The sequence below is a fragment of the Lycium barbarum genome, chromosome 2 (assembly GCF_019175385.1).
Source record: "Lycium barbarum isolate Lr01 chromosome 2, ASM1917538v2, whole genome shotgun sequence".
Classification (NCBI taxonomy): Eukaryota; Viridiplantae; Streptophyta; class Magnoliopsida; order Solanales; family Solanaceae; genus Lycium; species Lycium barbarum.
This window is the reverse complement of record NC_083338.1, coordinates 136,801,804-136,816,198: the sequence shown is the minus strand read 5'-3', so window position 1 is coordinate 136,816,198 and position 14,395 is coordinate 136,801,804. Positions and strand designations below refer to the sequence as shown.

Below are 14,395 nucleotides of genomic sequence, written 5' to 3'. Positions count from 1 at the left end.
GACCCAAGGTAATGGGGACACTTAAAAGATGAATAAGTGGTCTTCTTTACTCAATCTACACTTCAACACTTAGCAAAATATCAACATTGAGAGCCCTTTCTTTTCTCCACTGTTTCGGCCAGCCAAGGGGAGATCCAACCCCATTTTTTTTTCTTCCCAAAAATTATTTCCTTGGTGTTAACCCACTATATTGAGGTCCCTAAGTAGCGTGGAAGAGTTGTTCTGGTCATCCAACCATTAGTTGTACCCATTTGCAAACCCTAACTATTTGGTGGATTGAAGAAGAAAGGTATGTTTTGCTCTTGTTTTTGTGTTGTGAACATTTATTCATGTTATGGTATGTTAATAGGGATGGAAATCATGAAATATAGTATGATTGGACGTGGGTTGTGTGATGGGTGTTCTAGCCGTGTATATGGGTGTGACAAATGGAATTGATGAATTAATTCTATATTATGTTAGATTGGTATCGAGTGGGGAAAAGAATAAAAATCATCGATACATGTATATGTGTAGTGTAGCCGTGTTTATAGCCTCCAAATTGTAGCAAAGAAGGAATTAATCTCGCTTAGCGTCGTAATGGTTATTGTGATGACTTGTAGGTTAGAAATGAGAATTTAATGTCCCAAATTGACATAGTAAGCGTTGCGGACTGATTTGGAGAACTTTGTGCATTGAATAAAATTCGTATATATAAGAATCATTAACATGTGTATGTGTGTGGCGCGGGCGAATGTGAGTTTTATAATGTGTCGAAGATCGTAATACTATCGCTTAGTATTTTAGTTATCGTCGAAACGAATTCTAGTTGGAAATAAGTGTTTAAGTGGCTCAAGATTGATGTTGAGAAATTGTGGGCTGTTTTGAGGCTAGTTGTGTGTTTGACGTAAATTGTATATTTTATGAAAATCATATCGTTATATTGTGGATTGTGGTACAAAACATGACTTGAAAATGAGGAATGGAAAAGGGGACTGTTTTCGGCCAAACAGTGAAAATTTTTTCGGGTCGTTGGAAATATTATGTGGATTGTTTAGAATGTCCTATAATATTGTGGTAAAGACTCGGGTTGATAATTAAATGTGTGAGCGATGTGGTGGCTTGAATGTGAGCCGTTGAATTGAATATTTGGAAAGTTGTCGAATGATGAAAAAGAGAGCTATTAATGTTATTTTGTCTTCCGAATTTATTATTGATGTTGCTAGATTGGTTATTGTGGCTGTTGTTGTTGATTTTTAAGCGAGATAAATTCTCGGGATGGCCTATTTACAGGGGAAATGCTGCCGAATTTTTTTTTGTAGAATTTAGAGTTAGTTGGAATGAAAAATTTCTTAATATGCCTATGGTTAATATTGGATATTCATTGGCACATTTTGTAGACCTTGGGGAGCCCGAGGGGTAAATTTGGAGTAGCTTTAGATTGGCTAGCTTGGAAGTGTGTTCGAGGTATGTAAGACAACTTCCTTTCTTTTTGGCATGTCTTAGTTTTTATAGGCTAAATTAGAGCCTTAAGGAAACTTCCAAATCCGAAATCCGAGCATGTTATGATCCGTATATGTTCTTTGGCACTCTTATGTATGATTTGATGAAATATGAACCTTGATGTATTTGAAAAATCGCTTTTCGGACTTTGCGCAAAAAGGTTTCACTTTAAGGAACTTCGAAATATCCGAATGTCATATCTTTCACATAAATGCTCGGATTGCTCCAATATATTTTTATAAAAATTTTGCAATACATATAACGAGTATGTTTTTCATAAGCGGGCCCGACTTGGGTAAATACCCACCCGTGGGTCCCGCGGCTTCCTTTTTTTATAAATTCGGGAGATTTTGAAAGAATTTGTTAAGACTACTATCCGATTTTCAAATACGATCGTTTTGCTTATGTTTGAATTTATGATATTGATTTTATGCATATGACTACTCACGACTCTATTCGTGCATTTGGTTACTCCCTTCGCCGAGTCCCGGGCCGGTTATGTTATCGTGCGCATTTTGATATACTCCGGAGTTATGCTGTGTTTATGGTTCACCGAGCTACTTGCAAAAGAGGGTCGGGTTCCATCTATATTTGGTGTTATGCTGTATATGGCGTTATGTTGTGATGTGATATGTGACGGGGATACGGAGATTTGAAATCTTTCTGGTGTTATGCTGTGTTATGGCGCTATCGACAGGCGGGCGACCATATTCTTCTGTACCCTATGCATGATTTACATATTTGAAACTAAATAATTTGATAAGATTGAATTTGCACTTATGTTTGATACTCCCATTTCGCTATGTCTCAGATTTGCTTTCTGTACATTCTGCTTTGCATACTCAGTACATATTTCGTACTGACCCCCTTTCTTCGGGGGCTGCGTTTCATGCCCGCAGGTACAGACGCACAGTTCGGTGATCCCCCAGTGTAGGATACCCCTTTTGCTGTTGGAGTGCTCCCCTCCCTTCAGAGCACATCTTTTGGTATACACTTTTGTTCGCTATGTTGTATATATTCGTTCATGGGTACGGCGGGGCCCTGTTCCGCCATATGATTCGTTTGGTCTGTTTAGAGGTCTGTAGACTTATTTGTGGGTGTGTGTGCCTACTTCTGTACAGTTGTGTCCATATGATCTTCTTCGTCATGGCAGCCTTGTCGGCATGCATTTTGTATATGTTTTTGGGTCGTTGTGCCATTTGATAGCCTTGTCGGCTTGCACATGTATATGTTGTGTTTGGGCGATCCCATTCGCCGCGGCGGCCGGTCCGCATATGTTTACACGTTGCTTTGTTAGCCCTGTGTGGCCTTTGTTGGTATTTGCTGTGTACAGGGTTATTTTGGATAGTCCGAAAAACAAAGGAAACTCTGCCGAAATTTTTCTGGAAATTGTCTAAATTTGAAATATAGCCTTGATGGCTTCTGTTATATACTTGAATGCGTTTGATAAAATTTTGAGATAGCATTTGATAGATGTGTTTGGGTGCCTAGATTGGGCACTAGTCACGGCCTACGGGGTTGGGTCGTGACATCCTTTATATAGGAGAATTCGAATGTTGACATTTCAATTTTATATCACACTTATAGTTGATTATAACTTTCTTGCAAAGAGGTTCAAAGTCATTGAACGTTAGCTGAATCTAATGCAGATGATGTACCCCAAATTGTATTCAACAGTTAATAAACCCACACGAATCAACTTGTGCAACACCCTGAGCACCTTATCATAGAACCTATTAGATATTGTACGCCAATGAACTTATTTGTCATCGCTTTCTCGAAATTGTCCAATTCATTACAACAGTTATAATGTAATTTTTAAAAATTATCTATTCACGCTGACATCAATTATGAATTATTTAAAGTGAAAGCTCTACGTAGAAAGTACTAATCTGCAGTTTTTCAATTGGAACGGCTCCATCATTTTTTGGATCATTTAAGCCAAAGAAAAGCAGAAATGTTGTTACGCTCATTGGCATTGGCAGTTCATCTCTATCAGCAATCATCATTTGTATGCCCAGTTATCTGGACGCGCGGCATTGTTAAATGGTTATAATGAATTAACCACTGTAATAAGATTAGAAAGAAGATGACATTAATAATTTTTTATATGTCAAAATGTAATTCAAAAATCATACATGTGAAAACACAATATCTATACATAAACCAATATATGCGCAGCCATTCTTTGCATGATGAATCTAGCAAAACTCCAATATAAATTTCGGTTCTCAGTTGTTCCTTTTCTTTTTTTTTTTTCCAGATATTGAATCCGCATGTTTGTACGTCAAAATTCTGGGGATCACAGGTAACTTAATTATTATATCAAAAGATAAAGGCAATATTAATTGGGATAAACAACAAAGTATTAAAATTGCTAAAGTAAGCATTAAGATTTACCTGGACAATTATTTTGAGGAAGTTGTTATGCGTGATCGATATTGCTTATCCTTTGGAAGAATCCTGTACGTTAAAAGATGAAAATTGTTGTGCGTGATTTATATATGGTTGTGGTGTATTATGGAAATATAAGCATGTCAGCATACCTGTGAAATAGCAAGTTCAATGCAACAGTAAGTTTCCGATTGTTAGAAGAGCCTTAAGTAATTAGATAAGGGAAAAATGTATCCATGAAAACAGAGGAAGGACGTATATAAAAGGAAATAGGTGTGTCAATAAAAGTAGATGTGAACTTGGTAAGTGCTTTTTTTTTTTTTGGCCTTGCAAGGGCAAATCTTCAAAGAAGGCGAAGCATTAAATCAAATAAAATAATAGTTCACTATCTTCGAAGAGTACTACAAGTTAACTACTTATATTTCTACTTATATATGAGAGTGAATTTGAGATTGAGATCAACAAGTGTGCTTAGTCTTTTACATTACCTTTGAGGCCGGCTTAGTAATTTAATGAGGTGCATGATATTGTTATACGCGGGTTTTCTACAATAACTAGGTCTTTTTTTTACGACGTGTCCTTCATTGCCTCTAGTGTGTGTGTATTTGAAGCATAATGTAGTCGGAAAAGAGTAAAACAAAGGGGAAAACTTTAATTAGAAGACGGCAAAGCATTTTATCAAAAATAGTACTTGTAAATATCGTAGTGAACCTAAAGTCGTAATACATTCTAAAGTCTAGGCGTATCACAGTGGAGATTACAAATATGAATACAGTTAATTAGAAGACGACGCAACAATCAAATAAAATAGTAATTGTAAATCTTCGCAGCGTACCAAGGTAGTAACACACTCTAACACTCTGTTTGGAACATTGTTACCCATTGTATTGTATTGTATTGTATTGTTACCACAAAAACAATGTTTGTTTTGATTGTTATTTAAAATGTATTGTATCGTATTGTTAAATTCCGTCGTTACGTAACAATGAAAAACCCCATTTTATGTAACAACCGATTTGGTGTTATCCCATTGTTACCTAATTTCTTTTTCCAATTATGTCCTTACTTAATATTTCATAATCCTATTTTACCCTTTACCTTATATTATTTAACTCCACCCAATTATGTCCTTATAATATTTCCAATTATGTCCTTACCTGCGTCTTCTACATAACTCTGTCTCCTTCTAGGTTTGGCTCCCTACTTCTTTTTCTTTTTCTTTTTCTACGTCTTCTAGGTTTTTCTTTTTCTTTTACGTCTTCTTCCTTCTGTTTATCTGCTCCGTCTTCTTCCTTCTTTTATCTCCTTCTACGTTTTTCTTTTTTTTTGTCCTGCTCCCTACTTCTTTTTCCTTCTTTTAATTTTATATGTTTGCTTTTTGCTCAGGACTCTTCCATAGTTTCAAAGTTACAGGTAAGCTAATTCCATTCTACTTATTCCATTCTGCTTATTCCATTCTGCCATATGTTTGCTTTTTGTTAATGGTCTGATATTATGCTATTGCACAATTTACATGCACTTAACTTATAGTTTAGGGTATTTTAGTAAACTTACCAATTTAAATACAGTATGATACATTCAATCCAAACAAAAAATATGTTATTACACAGCAGCAAACGATACAGTCTATCCAAACATTGTATCTACAAAACAGCACAGTACAATACAATACAGTACAATACAGTACATTATGAAACAATGGGTAACAACGTTCCAAACAGAGTGTAAAGTCTAAACGTATCACGGTGGAAATACAAATATGAATACAGTCATAGTTGTGCAACTAACAAAAACGAACCTCTTTTCGACCCTCACTCCTAAATGTTACTTAACTAATTTTTTTAGTAGTTAAGAACTGACAAGAATGTAGTTACATATTTGAGAATACAATCAAATGTCATGTACTATTTGAAGTCCAAATAAAAAACACTGAAAGACTGCACCAGGAACCGTAGAACCTCCAAGTCAGGGGCGTATGCATAGTAGAAATTACTTTCCGAAAATATCTTAAAGGGATCAAGGGTAGTAAAAGTTAAGAAGTAGATTTAACCCAATATAAGAGGTGCAATGATGGGTTTATGGACATCAGAAAGACCCATTTTTCGGACTGCTTAAAATAAATTAAATGAAGGGAAAAATAAGACCGAGAAAACAATAAAGGAAACGGTTGGTTGTAATAAAACAACCAAGCAGAAATAAATGAGAAATCCAGGCATAACTAATCTGACAGAGCATCCTAACAAATAGGATTTGTCCAATAACTGTTCGAAAGAGAGCATGGTCCAACATCTGCTATTACTGGTCGGGAAAAGAACATGGAACATCATGTGTAGTATCAGTAAGTACATCTTAAGATAGGGCAAGTATTCTGCAGAAGTGGATATAAAGCGAAAAGGCAGATTTAAAAATCCACAACCTTGAAATGTCAAAAGGATGCATTTTTCCTTTTACCAATTTGCAAAGAACAATTTATCCAACACTAAGAGTGTCATGAACATCTTAAAGTGCTTTTTAGTTTCAAAACTTTTTTATCAGAACATATGGGAGTCAAAGTGTAAGTAAATGAAAGAAGTAGTAGAGAATCTACATGGAAAAAGTTGATGCACCAGAAGTAAAACAAAGTGGTTGAGAATGAAAAAACAACATACCAGGGCGGCCTGAATAGATTTTGTGCACCGCAATAAAGAATTTCAAAGTCAGGAGAGATTTTGAATTGCGTGAACGATGATTTCATATTTCTCTGCAGAATTTGACATAAAGTGGTGAGCTAGATTTCAAAATCGATCACCTGAAAATCCTAAAGGATGCATTTTTCCTTAGCAATTTTCAAAGAACAATTTATCCAACACTAGATAGTCTCATGAAAATCTTAAAGTGCTTTATAGATTAGTTTTATCCCTTTCCTTCTCAACAGTAACTTCTTCACTTCTCTTAATTAGAGTCCCATTATTCCTCGGTCTTTGTACCCCGTATCCGACATCTTTTACCAGAGAAAGCAAGGCAAGGAAATATGAACATAAGTCATACTGCCGTCCGAGAGGAAGCCATCCGTTTTTATTTCCTTTTCCTTAGTCAATCACCGCCAAGACACTAATGGACCAGAGCCGAACAAAGACACATCTAGGATTCAACGTCGGGGGGTGTGAAGACTGAAAGAGTTGCTGAATTGTTTGATTGCGAAGAAACTAATCCAAATGTCAATGTACTCAACACCAAATAAACAGTGAGTGACAAAGCTATAATTGAAGAGAGGGAGACTATAATAATGATCAACTATTTGATGAATGTTCCTAAGTCACTTTACTGCTACTTCAATGTCTTGTCACGACCCAACCTCGTGGGCCGTGACTAGTGCCCGAATTGGGCACCCGAACACAATCACAAATCCGAGCGGCAAACAGATGACTTATACCGATACAAATATCAAACGCTGCCTCAGATTATATCAAACACATCCAGGTATATAACAGAAGCCGACAAGGCGGTGTTTCAAATTTATAAGATTTTCAAAGAAAATTTCGACAGAGTTTCCTTTGTTTTTCGGATTATCCAAAATAACCCTGTACACAGCAAATACCAACAAAGGCCACACAGGGCCAACAGAACAACATATACATGTGCGAGCCGACAAGGCTGCCATAACGAAAGAGATCATATGGACACAACTGTACAGTAGTAGGCACACACACCCACAAATAAGTCTACAGACCTCTAAACAGACCAAACGAATCATATGGCGGAACAGGGCCCCGCCGTACCCGGAACAAATATATATACATACATAACGAACAAAAGTATATACCAAAAGTGTATGCTCTGAAATGAGAAGAGCACTCCAAACAGCTGAAGGGGATATCCTAAACTGGGGGATCACCGAACTGTGCGTCTGTACCTGCGGGCATGAAACGCAGCCCCCGAAGAAAGGGGGTCAGTACGAAATATGTACTGAGTATGCAAAGCAGAATGTACAGAAAGCAAATCTGAGACATAACGAAATGGGAGTATCAAACATAAGTGCAAATCCAATCTTATCAAATTATTTAGTTTCAAATATGTGAGTCATGCATAGGGTACAGAAGAATATGGTCGCCCGCCTGTCGATGGCGCCATAAACACAGCATAACACCAGAAAGATTTCATGTCTCCGTATCCCCGTCACATATCACATCACAACATAACGCCATATACAACACATCACCAAACATAAGTGGAACCCGACCCTCATTAGCGAGTAGCTCGGAGAACCATAACACAGCATAACTCCGGAGTATATCAAAATGCGCACGATAACAGAACCGGCCCGGGACTCGGCGAAACGAATAACAGAATGCACGAATAGAGTCGTGAGTAGTCATATGCATAAAATCATTATCATAACTCAAACATAAGTAAAATGATCACATTTGGAAATCGAAATAATAGTCTTAACAAATTCTTTCAAAAGTTTCCGAATTTCATAAAGGAAAGTCGCGGGGCCCACGGATGGTTATTTACCCGAGTCGGGCCCACCTATAGAAAACATACATATCACATGCCATATAGGCTCCTACAAAAGTATTGAGGTAATCCGAGCATTTATGTGCAAGAAATGGCATTCAAGAATTACGAAAAATCCTTAAAGTGAACCCTTTCTATACAAAGTTCAAAAAACGATTGTTTCAAAGACGTGAAGGTTCATACTTTTATCAAATCATGCATAAGAGTGCCAAAGAATACATATGGATCATATCATGCTCGGATTTCGAATCATAGGAATTTCCTTAAGGCTTTAATCTAGCCTATGTAAAACTAAGACATGCCAAAGAGAAAGGAGGTTGCTTTACATACCTCGAACGCACTCCCAAGCTAGCCAATCTAAAGCTACTCCAAATTTACCTCTCGGGCTCCCCAAGGTCTACAAAATGTGCCAATGAATATCCAATATTAACCATAGGCATATTAAGAAAATTTTCATTCCAACTAACTCTAAATTCTACAAAAAAATTCGGCAGCACTTCCCCTGTAAATAGGCCATCCCGAGAATTTATCTCGCTTAAAAAAATCAACAACAACAACCACAATAACCAATCTAGCAACATCAATAATAAATTCGGAAGGCAAAATAACATTAATAGCTCTCTTTTTCATCATTCGACAACTTTTCAAATATTCAATTCAACGGCTCACATTCAAGCCACCACATCGCTCACACATTTAATTATCAACCCGAGTCTTTACCACAATATTCTAGGACATTCTAAACAGTTCACAATTTTTCTCCCAATTGGCCGAAAACAGCCCTTTGGCCGAGAGCAGCTCTCTTTTTAATTTTCCTCATTTTCAAGTCATGTCTCGTCTCAACAATCCACAATATAACGATGTTATCCTTATATAATATACCAATTACATTAACGCACGATAAGCCTCAAAACAGCCCGCACAATCTCCCATCAATCATAAGTCATTAAATGTTCATTTCAAGACTAGAATTCATGACGACGACAACTAACATACTAAGCGGTAGTAATGAGATCTTCGACACCTTATAAAACTCACATTCGTCCCCAACACACATATATACATATGTTAAAGATTCCTATATATACGAATTTCGTTCAATGCACAAAGTTCTCCATCCTACAACAATTTAACATGATACAAGAATAAATTCATCAATCCAATACCACCCAACACACCCCCACTTACACGGCCAACATGCCAAACACACAACCCAACTTCAACATTCTATATTTCATGATTTCTATCCATTTTAGCACACTACAATAGGCATACGAGGTTCACAATACATAAACAAGATGAAATCTTACCTTTGTTCTTCACTTCCTTCAATAGTTAGGGTTTGCAATTGGGCACAACTAGTGGTTGGATGGCCCAAACAACTCTTCCACGCTACTTAGGGACTTCAATATAGTGGGTTAACACCAAGGAATTGATTTTTGGAAAGCAAAAAAATGATCTTGTTTTTCTCTCCTCTTAGCCGTGAGGTTGGAGTTGTTGTTCTCCTCCTTCTTAATTTTTATTCTAAGTGTAGAAATGAAGAGAAATGACTTAGAGGTCATATTTTTAAGTTCCCACTAAAATATCTCCATGTCCCTATGGTCCACACATGTGTTGGACCAATTAAATTTGGCCACACAATGTGGGGACCCCTTTAAATTCACACGGCCACATGGCCCTTTTTGCACAAGATTTTTAATCCCAATTTTATGAATTGTGGTCCCAATTTTCCCTAAGTGTTCAATGCCATCAATTTCATATATAATTTGTGTCTCAAAATAAAATCAAATGGTCAAAAGTCCCGACTTCAAATCCCGGAATAATCTTGGCCTTAAATTATCATATTTAATCCGGGTTGTTCCAATGTATAAAAATACGGGACGTAACACGTCTTTGCAAAAATTCTTCAATTAAATCATAGAAAAGTTTCAACTTCCGTTGAAAAAATTTCTCCAATTAACAAAGGAGAAAGAATCTGCCCAGTAGCCGCGCGGTTTCACACCAAAACTTTAAGTTTCCAGTTTCAATGACATCCAAGGCAAAAAAATTAAAATCAATCGAGTAGAAGAAGTTTACTGCTTGCGATAAATATCCGAAGGTACACAATTTATCTAACACTGAGAAGTCTCATGAAAATTGACATGGGAGTCTAATTGTAACAAACGTAAGAAGTCATAGGAAATCTACATTAAAATTTAAAATTAATGTGTCAGAAGTAAAACAAAGCGGTTAAGAATTGAAGAACAACATATCTGGGCAGGCTGGACGGATTTTGTGTGCCGTGAAGAAGAATTTCACAGTCAGGAGGGATTTTGAACGCCGTGAAGAAGAGTTTCAAATTTCTCGGCAGAATAATGTTGGTAAGAACAGGCACAATAGCAAGAAGATTAGGGGGAGAGAGAGAGAGAGAGAGAGTGAATAAGGTAGATTTGGGGAAAAACATTTTAATTGCCGAAGTTTGTGGGGGTGCAATGTGAGAAGCGGCGTGCGTATTTGCGAGGGTTGTTTTTTTAAGGGTGCAAAGTAGTTTTTTTCCCTACAAAATTCTATCAAAATAGATAAATACAAACCCTGTGATTCTGTGATGCCAAGTTAGCGGGCCTTTGTCTTGCTATATATATATATGTGGCTGGTTGATCTCATCTTAATAGGTCCAAGACAACAAGAGTTACCAAGAAATCTCAATGGACATGTGTACAACATCTAAAATGCAACAAACAGAAGCTTCATGAGTAAAGCTACCATAACATTTGCAAGGCCATAAGGGTAAGTCCAAAAGAATAGTACTAGTTAGTTACATAGAGAAGTTAAAGATTCATGATTGCACGGAGCAGTTTATCAAAAACAGAGTAATGTGAATTGACAAAAAACTACTGCATTCACGTCACGGAAAGCTCACTCCCGGAAGATAATCATAAATTTGGTGGAGGATCTTGGGCAACCTGACAATTTCTCAGCCAACCGAAATAAATATTGGGACAAACAGTTCATTGAACATATCCCGCACAATCTTCTCTCTAATATGATAACGAACTTCTCCAAAACTGTTGCATTCTTTAACAGAAATTCCAAAAGCTTGAAGAGCTTGTCAAAGCCCCATTTGACATGATTCTTCAAGCACTGCCGTGAGGAGAAGACAATCTTAACATTCTTGAGGTTGGGAAACACAAAACTTGAAATCCAAGTCTGCAAATCAATATTATCTCCTTCGGCCAAATCTGGTAACTCAAAGCAGCAGCGGGAATCATCAAACTGGAGACAGAATATAATCAGGATCAATTGCACATTAGCATTATAGAAATTGCACAAAAGTGACACAATAATTTCACAGTAGAAGTGTCTGGTACAGAAAAACATCAGAACCAGCAAATCTAAATGACACTTAGAAAATGATAATAATGGTTGTTCCCAGATGTAAAAGGAAGAGAAAAAGTTCCAGGAAGTTACATGCTTGGTATCCATGTCTATGTTGAGTGTCTCCACGTAAGGCGAGGTCCGCAAAAGGCCAGTTGCCCCGTACAAATTAAATTCTTTGAAATGCAACTCTAGTGTTAGATATTTGCACTTCAATTCTGGAATCGACACCCCTTTGAACAGCAACATGCATAGGACCTGGCGCGGTAATCCCAATGAAACTAGTAAAGAATGGAGAAAGAAATAACAACAAAAAGAAAGTACTTCACAGTAAAGAGATAGTGCTTTGACAAATCTAACCATCTAAACACTCTAAGCAACATCAATGCACAAAAATCCTCAGTTTCTAGACAATCTTTTGCCTGTATGATAAAAAGATACCCGACTCGGAAAGCAGACAAAAAGAATTGCGAAAAGGCCCAAAAGTCCACAAGTTTCCATAATTTTTCCAGTTGAGTTGGTGAAATTTGTGCAAAAAGGCCTCAATTGTATAATGTTTACATTGTGCAACTATCTCCTAAAAATCCGAGAAAATAAGGACTTTCAGTATTTGAGAAAGGTAAGGCAATTTTTTTATGACTTGACAGCACCAAGTGAGTGCTGAATTACACAAGTTACATACAACTGAGCAAAAGCATCCCTGTTTTAGCTATATGAGGATACTAATGAAGTCTAACATCTGGTCTATATCATTTACAATGTCAATTTTATACCAAAATACAAACAAGTATATTTAAGGACTTTTGAGTTATAAACAAACCTCTGTGAACCAAGTTCCAATTGTTAGATTGGCTGCACAACTCAACTTCTGAAGATTATCTTGGACGAGGGTATATACTGCTTCATGATAGTCACGACAACTATCTTCCTCATCATCAGATTCTTCCTCATCATCAAATTCTTCCTCATCATCATTATCAATCTCTTTGATACACATAATGTTGAAAGTAAGCTTAGCATTAACCACAGAGGACACATCAACAAGTCTACACTTAAGATCATAAAGATCTCCTGATATTTCCAAATGGTGAAGATACGGGGCAATAATTTCTAAGGAATCTCCTCCAGCCTGAGCAAACAAATAACCTTTCAGCTTGAATCTCTTTAATTTTAAAGAACTAATTTCTAGGCGACAGAAACCCTCAACCATATATAATTCCATAGTTTCCAATGCAGGACAGCCTGACAGTAAGTTCACAATATTTTCATCTGATAACACCGTATACCCCAACTTTAAGCTCTTTAGAGATTTACACGATATGACCGGGTGATAATAATCAAAGCCACAATATTTAACATCCAAAGTTATCAACGACGAACAGGTACATAGAGATTCAGGCAATGTGCAATGATCATCTACAAATGACCAGAATACAAGATTTTCCACTTTTCTCTCAACAGCAAAACTAAGACATCGCCTGACTAACGAGTCATATTCATACTCCACACTGCGGTCGGATGGATACAGGTCAGTACAGTCGAGTTGGAATTTTTTAATTTTGGAAGAGAGGGAATGAGCTAATGCATAGTCAACAAAGGAGAAATTTTCTTTTGCCCCGTGATTTGTAATAGTGAAAATGAAGTTATAAAAAAAAGTCCAGAGATACTGCCACCTTTTCGAGAGAATACATGTCGCGAATGCATCCTCTGTAGGCAAAAGAGAGAGAATTTGTACGAGGAGTGAGTCCGGTAACTGACTGATACGATCTTCGAGGGTTTGTTCTTCAATTCCAATCTTTTGTTTCTTCGAAGATGGATAATATCTCAAATTATTACTTGATGATGCCATTGTTTTGGGTCCAAATTCAGGCTTTGGCGTTAGATTTGATGTTAGGAAGCAATGACGTTGGTATTAACGATAATGTTTGGGAAACTTTCGATTTTGGACCCTCCTTTATTGCTTTATTCTAATTGCATTCCCTTTTGTTTATCTTAATACAGTTTGACTTCAATTAAATAAGGTTAGTTTTTAGGTAGAAACAAATGCTAGCCTAACTGCTCGAGTTTTATGCTAATCCCTTCTTTTTTTCCTTTTTTAAAAATAAAAAAACTCTAACCATCATATATATCAGTGCCATTTCTTCAATTTTTTTTAAATTTGCCTCACTTTCTTGTTAAGTCTCTTTTTTTAGCCTCCAAATAAATATTCACATTTCTTCTCTTGTTATCTGACTTTAATGTAGGAGCGGCTTAATGAAAATGAGGGTCTATAATTCAGCTTTAATAGAAGCCTTAAGTTTTCTCATGAAAATAAATAAATTTTGTATACATTTTTATTTGAAGTTTGTTTTCTTAACTTTTTGAGATGCAAAATTATGAATAATTTTTTTATCGATTTCTTCGAACGATTCTATTTCAATTGATAAATGTTGATTCATTTAATCTCTCTTTGAATATTGTCGATCATAGGTAAGATTTTATGAAGTTCAATTTTGAAAACCGTTACATGAATTGGTAAAACTATTTTTATAAGAATCTAGCTATTTGGAATATAATCAAGTCTTCTTATCTAATTGAGTATTTATATAAATAAGAGAACTATTTTTCTTAACAATTTAAATTCGAAAAATAAGTCTAAACAATTAATATTAGAGTCTCTATTTCTATT

At 36.3% G+C, this 14,395-nt stretch overlaps 1 protein-coding gene and 3 long non-coding RNA genes across 4 annotated transcripts; 1 reads left to right on the top strand and 3 right to left on the bottom strand.

Annotated features, from left to right (window-relative positions):
* The first annotated feature begins 68 nt into the window (after positions 1-68).
* On the top strand, positions 69-2,904 carry LOC132622708 (uncharacterized). Its single transcript, XR_009575971.1, has 3 exons — positions 69-289; positions 1,380-1,446; positions 2,382-2,904. It is a non-coding gene; the product is annotated as an uncharacterized LOC132622708 (long non-coding RNA).
* Positions 2,905-3,542: 638 nt separating this feature from the next.
* Positions 3,543-4,571, bottom strand: LOC132622702 (uncharacterized). Its single transcript, XR_009575969.1, has 3 exons — positions 4,029-4,571; positions 3,883-3,945; positions 3,543-3,777 (listed from the first exon to the last, which is right to left on the bottom strand). It is a non-coding gene; the product is annotated as an uncharacterized LOC132622702 (long non-coding RNA).
* Positions 4,572-7,340: 2,769 nt separating this feature from the next.
* LOC132622697 (uncharacterized) lies at positions 7,341-10,658 on the bottom strand. Its single transcript, XR_009575967.1, has 3 exons — positions 9,684-10,658; positions 8,704-8,770; positions 7,341-7,768 (listed from the first exon to the last, which is right to left on the bottom strand). It is a non-coding gene; the product is annotated as an uncharacterized LOC132622697 (long non-coding RNA).
* A 335-nt stretch (positions 10,659-10,993) lies between these two features.
* On the bottom strand, positions 10,994-13,643 carry LOC132627481 (putative F-box/LRR-repeat protein At3g18150). Its single transcript, XM_060342846.1, has 3 exons — positions 12,548-13,643; positions 11,821-11,985; positions 10,994-11,625 (listed from the first exon to the last, which is right to left on the bottom strand). The coding sequence occupies exons 1-3, from the start codon at positions 13,574-13,576 to the stop codon at positions 11,269-11,271; spliced, it is 1,551 nt and encodes a 516-aa protein (XP_060198829.1). The 5' UTR covers positions 13,577-13,643; the 3' UTR covers positions 10,994-11,268.
* Between the last annotated feature and the right edge of the window lie 752 nt (positions 13,644-14,395).

Bases quoted from the DNA above. Each gene is read 5' to 3' on its own strand.
- LOC132627481 (XM_060342846.1), bottom strand. From the start codon at position 13,576: ATGGCATCATCAAGTAATAATTTGAGATATTATCCATCTTCGAAGAAA. The intron at 11,986-12,547 runs GTTTGTTTATAA...TTACCGCGCCAG, and splicing joins TTGGAACTTGGTTCACAGAG to GTCCTATGCATGTTGCTGTT. The intron at 11,626-11,820 runs GTAACTTCCTGG...TTCTGTCTCCAG, and splicing joins TAGACATGGATACCAAGCAT to TTTGATGATTCCCGCTGCTG.